Below are 13,245 nucleotides of genomic sequence, written 5' to 3'. Positions count from 1 at the left end.
CTTCTTTCATTTAAGGAACTGAACCTCCAAAAAAACCGAAATATAAAACAGGTAGACGGATTTAAAGTAATTTGGTACAAATACAAGACGATTTAACAATAATCACTTTGTAACCTTGCTGCCAATAAGAATAGTCCGCATGAGTTCGGATATTCTTCTGCTTCACCATTTGACAGAACATTATTTATTCAGTTTTGTCGTAACAAACGAAATACAAACTATAAATAGTCACGTCACCTTTTAACATGAATCTTGCAAGAAGTTTAGTCTGGCAGTCTTACAAACAACAAAAGCACTTTAAATTCAAAGTTCTTGAAATGCAGACAAATATTAACGAGATTTTTGCAGGTAACATTGCTGAGAAAGCGTTGTTGTTCAAGTGTTCAACATAAATGGAACCGTCACAGGCTTAGACGACATGATTAACGAATATTTCGAGTTTCCAGCATAAATTGCACTCCAAGAGATTTCACTCCGAAACCCGACGTTTAATGTCCCAAGTTGGGATACACTCCTAAATGCATTCAATTTATTTTGCCCGAACAAATGTGTTTTAGGAGGATGAAAAATGCTCCTAGTTTCCCTGTGAAAGAATTATAGTGAACCGTAAAATTGTAAAGGCAAAGTAAGTGATTTTGGGTTTCTACAATAAACCATGGAAATGTGAACTAGATAATACTCGCCTATCTGGGATTTCTAGACACAACAACCTGCGTTTAGTAAAGTGTGATGATGAGATTTCGTTTAAAACAAACATTTATAATCTTTCAAAACGACCAAAAAACAAATGGAATTCTTATTCAATTTCATCTAATATCCAGCACTCGGTAATGACCTAAAGTCATTAAAAGCGACAATAGGAAAAATTTAAATTGAAAAACTTTCCTCCAGCAAAACATTTCTTTCGTTAGATTTTTCATAGCCGAAACAAATGTTTGTACCCGGAAAAGGCGAGTCCAGTGAAAGTACGGAGTAGCGATTAATTTCCTTCGACGGAAGAATTTCATTATGTCCGAAGGATATGTTTCAAAGGCCGACCAAATTTTTAAGCTTTTTACGAAAAAGTTTCTTCCTTCACATTTTTTTTAGCCAATGCGTCATTTTACATGAGTTGTGAACCCTTATTTGCTTGATAAATTTTCCGATGGCATAATTTTACATACATTGCATCGTTTTTATCACTTCAACCCAGCAATGATGCGCACGATTTCAGTGAAATTTCGATTTAACCAAGCTTCTTTTTTGTGTAACGAAATTTAAGCTTCCTTTGAAAATAGCCATCTTTGTGAATATTAAAGGAAACTTATTTCAGGAAATTCTTTTGTCACTGCAGTTTGTAAAAACATGGCAGAGACTCAGACATTTTATGTCTCGCTTCAGTTTCATAAAATTCTAGGAGAACCTCTATTGTCTCTCTATAAAGGATTGTGTTACTCATTATGTCCATTTATCTCCCTTTCCTTTGTGACTTGAAACCTTTGAGAGAATTTTTCCTTTCCTCGCCAGTAGAAGAAATATCACCTGAATATAAATGTGTGTTTTAAATTGAGTTCTCTATCTTGCACTTTATTCTTCGATTGCATAAAGTGAATAAACTGAAAAACCTTACAAAATTATGCTTTTTGAATATTTAGGAAATTTTAATAATAAATCAACATAGAATTAAGTTACACATAATTATATAGGTACATATGAAATATATACTTAGAAGTATTTTTGACGTTTCAGTATGCCGAACACAGTAGTACATAGTCAAAACTCAACTTAATTTACCAAACAAAAAAGATGCCTCGAGGGGGAAGCCAGTTGGTCTTAGTCCATTCAGAAGTATTGACTAAAAAAAATATAATTTAATAAAAGTAATACTTAGCAATCAATCGCATCAAAACAATTACTACCATTTTTCTTATCTAAACACTATCCTGTATGCAGGTGAGAAAAACATTCAGCATTGTGAATACAGACAATTAATGAAGGACCATGATATATTAATTAAATTAATTGGTTTATTTGTTTATTCAAGGTCATATCTGGAACTGGTTCAGTTACAGAATGTAGGTGACGAGTACAATGTGTCTGAAAAACTGATCGGCATTGAACGACTGATATTGAATTTAATTAAGAAAAGCAAGTTTTATTTTCAGAACTGTCAGAAAATAATGCACAATTTGATAGCATTTGTAGGGATAGAATTTGGCGCCTTTAGTGATTTTGGTACAGACACTCGAATAGCCTAAATTGATTGCATTTTTAGAGTATTGTGATTTGTAAGTGTCTCAACTTGTTGCGTTGCAAAGTTTAAATTATAACCTAGAAGCCTAGTGTTTCCTAGCGATTTAAAAAAGCTGCTCGATTTTGGAGTAATAACAATTGGTGGGTTCCACTGATAAGAAGTTTTCTCCGTGGTCGAGTGGCGCACGCACCGGTTTCAAGGTGTCGATAGTCCCGGTCGGGTCAGTGTAAAAATGCACATTTTTACATTTTTTCGGGTCTGGGTGTTTGCGGTACCTTCGTTGTATCTGAATTCCATAACACAAGTGCTTTAGCAACTTACTTTGGGTTCAGAACAATGTATGTGATGTTGTCCGCATTTATTTATTTATTTTTTCTTCATTACCTGATCGAATGGAATGGATGGGAATTATCACGAGGAATTGAACTGTTTTTTAATCCAATGCAATTCATCCAAAAAAGTAAGTAAGGTTGGATATATTTCAGCATTTCTAGCGTATTGTTATCTAATAGTTGTTTACTATACAACCGCTGTACTACAGACAAAGTGTATTTGAATTGTTGATGAACTATTATCTAATGAAATTAAATACAAAACATCGTAAAATCAATGGCCTTTGAAGTTCGATGGTGTGGGAATGGTGTCTTGACATGTTTACTACTGTAAAAATATGTAAACAATATTCTTAAAAAATGATTTATTTATATTTTATAATAGATTTTTTTTTATGGATTCCACCAATAACCGATTAGGTAGTTGATAATTAAGATATTGACAACTCGCCACCAAAAAGATAGATTTGATTCTCGTGTAGATGTGGGATACAGAAATACTTATTATTTATGCAAGCTCTCAAAGACCTACTTAAAATTTATTTGGTTTGACAAGCGAGAACAAGAAATCACACCAGAGCAGGCCATGGTAAATATTGCTATTTCAAATCATACCTGATCTTTAAACTTCCCTTGTACACTACTCTTATCTCATAAAATATTAATTATTGGCCCAGCCTTTTCCCAACTATGTTGGGGTCGGCTTCCACTCTAACCAGATTCAGTTAAGTACCTACCTATATTTTTCAAGGCGGGAGTGCCTATCTGACCTCCTCAACCCAGTTACCTGGGCAACACAATGCCCAGGTATCTGATAAATTAATAACTTATTATTAATGTGTCACCTCACAAGCCGGCACTTCAATATCTGGTCATTCATTCATTGTAATCCATTGATCCTTTATTATTTATCTCCTCTTAAGAGTTTATCAATGAAATGACAACTTGATTCGTAACGGTTTGTTGCAGAATTAGTGTGAGATAAAAAACACATGATTTGTGATTATTATCTTACATGTCGTAGTAATCAAAGTACTTCGAAACCTCTTATCACTGAACTCGGACGCTCTAGGAGATAGATGTCTATTACAAAATCGTAGCTATTGCTTAAAGCGAATACTAACACGGGATAAATAATACCTACACATTTTTGTATCTATTCTCGTGATATATTTTTTTTTTATAAAATTGTAACATTTATTTACACAGTATTCAATCATTTAACTGATCTCCTTGCTTTTACTGCTGATCGCTGCCAACTGTTGCGCCACTAACCCCGGTATTTTTTTTTATTTATTTATTTATTTATTTATTCAGTTATAACAGGTACACGTTATTCTTATGACATAGTACAGTGTCTCACAAAACAGTACACACTGTTTGTCTGCGAGATCAAAAGTATATAAACTTATAGATAAACTTAAATTATACATATTATTATATAAACTTAACATAGTGTTACTTAATATTAATTTTATAAAGGAGTGTTATTATGGCAGAGTATTTATTAAATATTTTTTTAATTTAGACTTAAATTTATTTTTATTTTGTTCATCTCTGATGTCCGCAGGTAAACTGTTGAGGATATATGGAATACGTTTCCTTAGCGTTCTGTCTCCATAGACATTGGTAACTCTAGGGACGACAAATTTACCCGAGGTCATCGCTCTCGTATTATAATTATTGTTTACCGTCAGAAGTGATGTATGCTTTTGATTGCTATGGTTGTTTGTTGCAATTAGATAAGTGTGTTTTAGTTTTACTGGTAATAATTTACATATTTTAAATAGTTTATAGTAGTCGTCTCTGTATTTATGTCTTATTTTTTTTGTCTACAATCAATTTAATAAATCTTATTTGTATATTTTCTAGTTTTCCTATATGTGATTTAAATGTAAGACCATAGCAATCAAGAGCATAGTCCAAGATGGGTTCAACTAATGCGTTATAAAGGACTTTAAGTGTACCCCTGGGGACACGGTAGCTGAGTTGACAAAACTTGCTTAGTATTATTCTAAGTCTATTAATTATGAGATCAATGTGTTCAGACCAACAGAGGTGCTCATCCACTTTCATACCTAAGTAGGTGACGCTTTTTTCTCTTTGTATTGGTTTGCATTGACAATTAACGAGGTTATTGTGTAAACATTCGAAACTATGAGTAACTATTGGACAGGGTATTTGTTTTAAGGGTAAATAGGGAGAATGTATTATTAATAATCTGGTTTTGTCTGCGTTCAAAACTATGCCGTTGTCATGTGACCACCTGACGACGGCGTCGACGTCCTCCTGCACGGCGCGGCACGTGTCGCGCAGGTCGGTACCGGCGCGTAGCGCGCATAAGTCGTCCGCGAACATATATGCTGAGCAATGCTGTAGCACCCCACACAGACTATTTACATGCATCAGGTAGCAAACCGGACCACATCCTGAGCCCTGCGGTACTCCGCATTTAACTGATTTCTCAAGGCTATATGTGTCTCCAACCCTCACCCGGTAAGAACGTGAATTGAGATAACTTTGAAACCAGCCATTCAAGGGTTGCCCCACTCCACACTCTTCTATTGCATTCAGCAAAGTATTGGTTTCTAAAGTGTCAAAAGCTTTTTTATAATCAAAAAATACAGCGACTACAAATTTTTTATCATTCAAGTAATTGTTGATTTCATCCGTAAATTTAGACAATAGTGTGTTCGTACTTTTCCCTTTCTGAAAGCCATGTTGTGATTTATTTAATATGTTGTTTATTTGTAAGTAATCTGATAGTTGGTTGATAATACATTTTTCAATTATTTTATCCATACTCGATAATATTGCTATTGGCCGGTAATTAGAATATATATTACGCTTACCCTTTTTAAAAATAGGACGTATTATTGCCTCTTTTAATTTTTCAGGAAATTTATTTTGTTTGACAGACATATTTATCAGTTTGGAGATCACAGGGCTCATTTTGTCACCTATCATTTTCAGATCAGACATTCGTATCATATCGATGCCAGGTGATTTGTTTGCATTCATATTTCTAATTATTTTACTTACATATTCGTCACTCACAGGTTGCCATCGCATACTCCGATCTGGATTTTTGACATAATTCTTCCTATTTAACCACTTTTCATTGCATACATGTTTAATTTGTTGGATGTCCTCGTCAAAAGTAGCCGCAAACCGATTAGTTACATGTTGAATGTTTCCATGCACATTCATATTTGTCAATATTACATTATCTAAGGATTGTTTATTTTTACCTAACAGCGTGTTTAATCTATCCCATATTTTCTTTATATTTTTATTACAGTTAATAATACTCTGTCGGTCATATTCATTACTACATTTAGATATAATTTTAGTAGTTTTATTCCTATATTTTGTGTATTCTAATCTTTTAATCATATTTTTAGGATCATTGCACCATATTGTAAACAGTCTATCTCTCTCCTTAATCATAGTTTTTAGTTTTTCAGTAACCCAACTTTTATTATTTCTTGAAGTACTATTAACGGTTACAGTCTTGTAACACTCGTTATATATGTTATCAAATATTTGTTTAAGGGCATTATACAACTCTATAGGACAATCGATATTCATAAGGCTGCTAAAATCGGTATTTAATAATCGCTCTCTAACTTTGCGGTTATCGAGTACTCTTCGCACGGTAGGTATTGTAATCCGCGAGCGCTCGGCCGCCGCGGCCGCGGCCGCGGCGGCCGTCGCCGTCGCGGGAATACGGACGGACGAAGCGGGGGCGGGGCGGGCTCCGCCGGCCGCTCGCGTTAGCGGTGCACGGTTCCACTGCACTACGGCCGAAACGGGGTAATGATCCGATATTTTTTGTTGTATAACCGCTGAATTAATTTCTGCTAAAGGCGCTCGAATATAAATATGATCTAAACATGATTCTACAATGTTGCCTTTAAGTATTTCTTTGCGTGTTGTTTTATTTATACATTTGATTAATCCGAATTCGGCTAATAAGTTTTCATAATCACTAACACCAGTATCTTGCGGTTTCAATAAATTTATATTTATATCTCCACATAAAAATAATATACTATTTTTTGGTAAACTTTCTAAAATGTTACGCAGTTCTATTAAAAATTGTTTTATATGATTCTTTCTATTTATTCTCGGTGGTCTGTAAATGGATAGTAGGTTAATCGGATCACTACCGCTCCTGTCGAGTACAACGGAAACGTACTCCGCCGCCCGTGCGAGATTGTTAGGCATATGCGCTGTCTCACTCACTCGAGCTGTCCATTTTACGCGCGTATATACTAAAACACCTCCGCCGGTTCGTTCCGGGCGTGTAAAACTATGAATATCGAATCCCCTTATTTTATACAGACTCAATAGTGAAAAATTAATGTTTGGTTCAGTTAGTACTATTACATCTATATCCTGTAAATTGTTATTTAAAGTTACTATTAATTCGTGGAAATTCTTTTTTATTGATCTTATATTAATATGTAGTATACAAAAGTTATATTTATTTTTATGTGATGAAAGCCATTTGTTCAGGTTTTCGCATTCAACTGAATTAATTGTTTCATCATTAGTTATATTTATAATATTGTCTATGACTGTGAATTTTGATGACTAGATTAAACATAATATTATCTTAGGTAATATGAAAAATACTCACTGAAAATAAAGAATTATTGGATTGTACCTGAAAGTGTATTAGATGTTCAAATCATCACTCGTATTATACATTTTGAAACCGTTGCTATGGAGAACAATTGTCTGGGAGGTATATGATATATAAAAATCAATCTTTTGTTAACACCATAAACCACTCAACTTCGTTGCTGGCTTTCCAAGAAAAGTTTCCACAAAAAGAAACAAAACTAGTCTCAGTAGCTAAAAACAAACATAATTCTTATAATGTAAACATATGTATATTCAATCATACAACTTGTTAGGAGGACGACTTTCTCAGTAGAGACAATAAAGGCCGCGGGAAAAATAATTTTAAATATTTACATTACACTTTTAGGCACATTTCATTTAAAACTTCAAGTTGTACAACACTGCGCCTTAAGTGTACCGAATGCTATCACCGATATCAAGAATGAAAAGCATTTTATTTACCGTTACACTTAAATACCGAGACGGAGCTAAACCGTGTTCATTGATTGGACAATAATACATTTAATACCAGACCAAACGTCATACAAAGTAACAAAATGTTGGACCAAGATGTTATCAATTTGAAACCGAGTAAGTTAATTTAAATGTATTTAGTAACACATAATAAAGAGATAAGCTAACTTAGTCTAATAGATACATAAATATTGTTAATTGTTGAAGCAATAAGCGTTAGTCAGGTGCAGGTGGGGTGTCATTATTGCGTCTGTGACATCGATTCGGTGAACAGTTTTAGTCAAATTTTTTACTCTTAATAACATCCAAAGTCTGATCAGACGTTTGAAGTTACGACAGTGCCGTTCTGAAATATTGTCGGTGTTTATTTATTATTGTCTCTCATTTTTTGAAATTTAAATGTATTTAATTTCGAAATTAGTTATTATGTGTTTAATGGATTCGTTTGTGTTGCGGGTTTAGTGGCGTTCAGAAAGAGAAAATGGAATAAAGAAAATCTGGTATTTAATTTCGACAAACTTTGAATTTTTTGTCGTTTTAGAATCAATGTTCGGGGTACGCCATGTACAGACGGTGATGCTGTTGTTAGCTATGATGATATGCTACGGCATGAGGGTTAACATGAGCATGGCTATCGTCGCCATGACAGACACCTCACAGGACCACGTAAGTACATACTTCTGTAAAATAAATCTATGAAAAAGACACCGAAAATGTAAATTCTCCATATACTGCAAAGTATATGGAGAAAGTATATGTAGTTTTTCTTAAACGCTGAGGTATGTAGTTCGGAGAAGTGAAGAAGTCTTTATGGTTGTGCATTGTCTGATAGTAAAATGCTTCAGGTGCATTTGATATTAAAAACATAAAAATAAAAGCTTATAGAGTTTAAATGGAACCCTTAGTTAGATAAGATTATCCTTTATACGACGCTGGACGGGCACAGGCCTCGTATAGGAAAGGTTTTAAGCATTGATCACGAAGCTGGCACGCTGTGGGTTGGAGATTGCACATATTTGAAATTCAGGTAGGTTTCTAAACGATATTTTCCTTAACGATTTATAGCAATATCTTAGCATAATTAAGAAAGTACAAATAATTTAGAAAAATCACATCGTTGTACTTTGCTTGTCTGTTATCAAATCTACGCAAGCAAATCCATTCATAGAATCTCAAGGCTCGTGCATTTTGATCATCAACTGAAAAACTTTTTTATCGAATAATTATATTCACCAAGATATTAAACCTTGCTGTTATTTCTATTTCCAAAACTGAAGGTTTAAAATAAATGCTGAACTTAGACCGAAGTCTATCCTCAAACTGATAACTGAACTACCTGAACGCTTTTTCTAGTATTTCGACTGGAGCATGCAGACCCAGGGCGTGATCCTATCATCCTTCTTCTGGGGCTACGTGGTCCTTCTGGTTCCTGCCGGTGAGCTGGCGGCCAGGTTTGGAGGACGACTCCTCGTCTCGCTGGCAGTCATCATCAACTCCGTAATCTCGTTACTGTTGCCGTTGTGTGCGTACTATGTGAGTATGTGTTTGTAGTAATGTCGCCTTTTAATTTAATTATTTTGATGTAGTTTTTGTTTTACCCTTGGGGTATTCAAGGTTGTGAAAACAATTACTTGTTATTTTGTACTTACCTGGAAAAAAACAGCATACGAATAATGTTAGTTGTTTCTCAATTTTATTTATGTTAAGGTTACGATAACTCATATAAAAAAATAGTTCAAACATTTTATGGACGTCTTCATGTGTGATTTTATTTTTAGTATTTTAAATTAAATTTAGATCCTAGTTGTGTTGCGTGAGACACAATAGCTGAAAGATAACTTTTGAAAATTAAAACAAAGGAGACACTGACAAATGGATCGCGTCTATCCATGCTATATTTTCAATTAATGTTTAACTATACCAATAATTTCGATGAAATTTCATATTTCAGTCCAAAAAACATTTAAAATCTTATCAACCAACGAATGGGAAATCTCATCGAGTGACACTCTACACTCGTCCTTTTTGCTGCATCTCGTGCACTTCATCTTGCCTTCATAAGGAGTAATAAGCTAGGCATTGAGTTTACTTAGTCGCTCATATATCAGCCTGATAGGCGACGCTCCGTTGACTTCCACAATCTCATATTAAGCCGACAGACGCATGGCCGACTTATGAAATATTTTATTTGTATTTGAGAGAATTGGATTTATTTTTTCAATTTAAATTTCAACCGCGTATAAGCATACTAGTTATCACTAATTGTGTCTTATTTACAATAGTTTGTCATATAACAAAATTTAAAGGCAAATTTTATAAGAACATTTTTTTTCTAGTAGATTGTATTTAATATAAACGCCTTTGCTTTTGCAATGCGAATAAATTTGCTTTCAAGTGAGATGATAAATTTTCTATAAGTCTCTAACGGTTGTATATAAAAAAGACAACACAGCACCTAGGAGCGGTATTAGCTCAGCGTCGTACTTGGCTGTAATATTTATCAGTTTCATACATTTTAGTGATGTCTTCAACTAGTAACGGTTGTATATTCTAGTCATCTAGCCAAGAAGTGTCTTTTACCATCAGTTTTTTTTCAAATAAAAACATTTGCTATTTTTTAGGGTGGCTGGCAACTGGTCTGCGGCTGTCGCATCGTGCAGGGATTATCTCAAGGGTTCCTCACACCTTCGGTTTACAATTTAATTGGAAAATGGGCGCCCATAGAAGAAAAGAGCCGAATGGGGTCTATGATTAATGCAGGTATTAACTGTTTCTCCTATTTAGAGAAAAGTGTGAGTACAAATCTACGACTAATCTATATGTAGTAGATTCATCCTATATTACTGTTTGAATGATTGTTATCTTCAGGTGCGCACCTCGGGATTGCCTTCCAGCTGATAGTGTCAGGGTTCATAGCGGGCTCGTGGGGCTGGCCAGCCATTTTCTACGTCAACGGAGCACTAGGAATCATTTGGTTGGTCGCGTACTCCATACTCGGATCTGACTCTCCGCAAAAGTCCAAGTTTATTAGCAAAGAAGAAAGATTGTACGTACAAACATCGTTGGGACATGTTGGTGAGGAAAAGGTACAAAAATAAAACACACAATGCACTCTCTTACGAGGAGAAAATCAGATTGAACCAACTTGAAGCATTAATTTAATACTTTCTAGTTTGCAAATCGTTCTAAATGCTTCCTTCTACGTCATCTTCAAATGCTTTACATTTAGCTTCTAGAGCTAAACTAATTAAGCATGAGATCAAGGGCGCTTGTATACTAAACTAGTTTAACATTCGTGAATGCTCCAAGTTCTATATCCAAAGCAGTGTTTCTGCCACGGCTTATGAAGTTAATTTGCAGAACTACTTGACAAGACTTAGACTTGGGCATAACCTATTAAGTAACGACGAAACTGCATTTAGTTCAATGACATGTAAACAGAATAACAGTGGACTATTTTTTCATTTTAATATTAGTTTAATTTGCACTTTTGTTTCAGAAGAAACTAAAAACTCCTTGGAAGGCAATCTTCACGTCAATACCATTCATTTCCTTGATAATACTCCACAGTGGTCAAAATTGGGGCTACTATACTCTAATGACTGAAATGCCGTCTTATATGAACAAGATACTCAATGTTGACATTAAAGCAGTAAGTTTATACAAGAACACATATTACATTTGTGACAAAATGAAAGACAGAGACACCTGCCTGTCTTCAAGGAGAGCAAGTAGTAAAATGAATGAAAAAAATGCAATAAAGCATCATAGTCAAAATTTGTTTTTCCTAGAATGGAGTCATGTCAGCTGTGCCGTACCTGGCTGTTTACATCCTGAGTTTTCCCTTCGGTTACATCTCTGATTATCTACCGAATCACAAGATACTTAGTGTGACAGCTACAAGGAAACTGTCTAGCTCTATAGGTAAGTTCAAACTTGTTAACAAATAATGTTTTGTACTTTCCCAGAGGCCTTTGACGTAATAATCAAAATGCGCGTATAACGCGTCAATTTTTGAGGAAGGACAATTTTATTGTTATACTAACATGAAGGATAACTTTTATTGTTTAAGGAAATAGTTTTCCATGATAACTAATTTGTGTCGATTACCATTTTTTGAATCTAATTGAATCTGTGGTCTCTTTCTTTCAGGACACTATGGGCCGGCCATTGCTCTTATAGTTTTGTCATACGTGCCTGCTGGTAACATCACTCTTGCGGTGGCAGTCTTAACAATCGTGGTTGGTCTCAACGTGGGGCATATAACCGGTGTTATGGTATGTATGTAAAAAACAAAAATTTACCCTCGATCGTAGAATCCCAAAACCGTTGCGGGTACGATTACCGCGTAGGACAAGCACTTGTGTGATCCACCAATGCTTGTTCTGAGTCTGGGTATCTTGTGCATGTGATATATTATGTATGTTTGTAAAACCCCTGCGACACAAGGATTAAAGTCCTTGCTGCGGGAGTCGTTTATTATTTTTTTGTGAAAATGAAAATTGGAATCTACAATCTAGGATTACTTTTGGTTGATTGCCAGTCGGTTTTCAATCTCAAAAGTTGACATGTCTATTTTTGTGTCTATGGCCTCTTTCTTCTAATCTTTAAGCATTATTATTGCTCCTTCAGATGGTGCACTTAGACATGGGACCGAATTTCGTCGCAACTCTATTCGGGATAAGCAATATGTTGTCGAACATCGTATCTATATTGGCTACGCTCGCTGCAGGCTTCATGTTGCAAGACGAGGTAAGTAGAAGTACTTAAAATAGATATCTAAATGGATACAGAACCTGCAGATCTTTCAGACATTAGCTACAGTTCAACTGGACTTGAAACTATGGAACATAATAATATGGAACATGCATATAGTCCAGAAAAGGTTGAAAATATTGGTAACGTTAAGAATGTATATGTCCAGAAATAGATTTTGAAATACGACCTTTATTTATAAAATTAAATTAGTTTGTTAGTTTCGATAGAACTTGAAGATCGGCTAAACAGATTTTGGTTTTGAAATATTCCTGGAAGTCCACTGTAGATTTACGCAGAGCTATCGTCAATAGCCAATGTTTTAACAATGTTAACGTTTTCAGACGAACCCTAGCGACTGGAAGAAAGTATTTTATACAACATCCGCGATATACGTGGTGACGAACACGTTGTTCCTTGTATTTGGTACCAGTGAGATACAAACATGGAACTATCCACCTCAAGAGACTGAAATTAATGATACTGGTAAGTATCTTTTTACTTTAATATTGCCACTATAAAGTACCTACTAGTGGAAATTAATTTTGGGGTTACTGATGATTGTTATAAGAGGCCTCAACTCTTACCATCACCAACCCCATCACATAAAAGGGCCGTGTTTAACACATCAAGTTTTTAATAAAGACTGAAAATCTTATTTTGATATCTGGAAATAGGGTAGGACTAAGGACCTCAAATTGTAAATGACTTATTCTTATTCCTACTTATTTTTGCAACAGCAATAACTTTTTCAAATATTCCGTATCACATGAATTTACATTATTTCTAATTTTTTTAAATAGGTACTGAGTGAAGTAA

General features: G+C 34.7%; 1 protein-coding gene across 1 annotated transcript; it reads left to right on the top strand.

The window, feature by feature from the left end:
* The first annotated feature begins 7,538 nt into the window (after window positions 1-7,538).
* On the top strand, window positions 7,539-12,947 carry LOC113498823 (putative inorganic phosphate cotransporter). The gene is made up of 10 exons (XM_026878965.1): window positions 7,539-7,788; window positions 8,213-8,337; window positions 9,025-9,204; window positions 10,293-10,431; window positions 10,540-10,757; window positions 11,171-11,323; window positions 11,463-11,595; window positions 11,824-11,948; window positions 12,304-12,423; window positions 12,771-12,947. Exons 1-10 carry the CDS (start codon window positions 7,755-7,757, stop codon window positions 12,945-12,947), a joined length of 1,404 nt encoding a protein of 467 aa, XP_026734766.1. The 5' UTR covers window positions 7,539-7,754.
* The last annotated feature ends 298 nt before the right edge of the window (window positions 12,948-13,245 follow it).

This window comes from Trichoplusia ni, chromosome 11 (genome assembly GCF_003590095.1).
Source record: "Trichoplusia ni isolate ovarian cell line Hi5 chromosome 11, tn1, whole genome shotgun sequence".
NCBI lineage: Eukaryota > Metazoa > Arthropoda > Insecta > Lepidoptera > Noctuidae > Trichoplusia > Trichoplusia ni.
Note: the sequence above shows the minus strand (reverse complement) of the source record. Positions and strands in the feature narration are given on the sequence as shown.

Bases quoted from the DNA above. Each gene is read 5' to 3' on its own strand.
- LOC113498823 (XM_026878965.1), top strand. From the start codon at position 7,755: ATGTTGGACCAAGATGTTATCAATTTGAAACCGA. The intron at 7,789-8,212 runs GTAAGTTAATTT...TTGTCGTTTTAG, and splicing joins TGTTATCAATTTGAAACCGA to AATCAATGTTCGGGGTACGC. The intron at 9,205-10,292 runs GTGAGTATGTGT...GCTATTTTTTAG, and splicing joins TGCCGTTGTGTGCGTACTAT to GGTGGCTGGCAACTGGTCTG.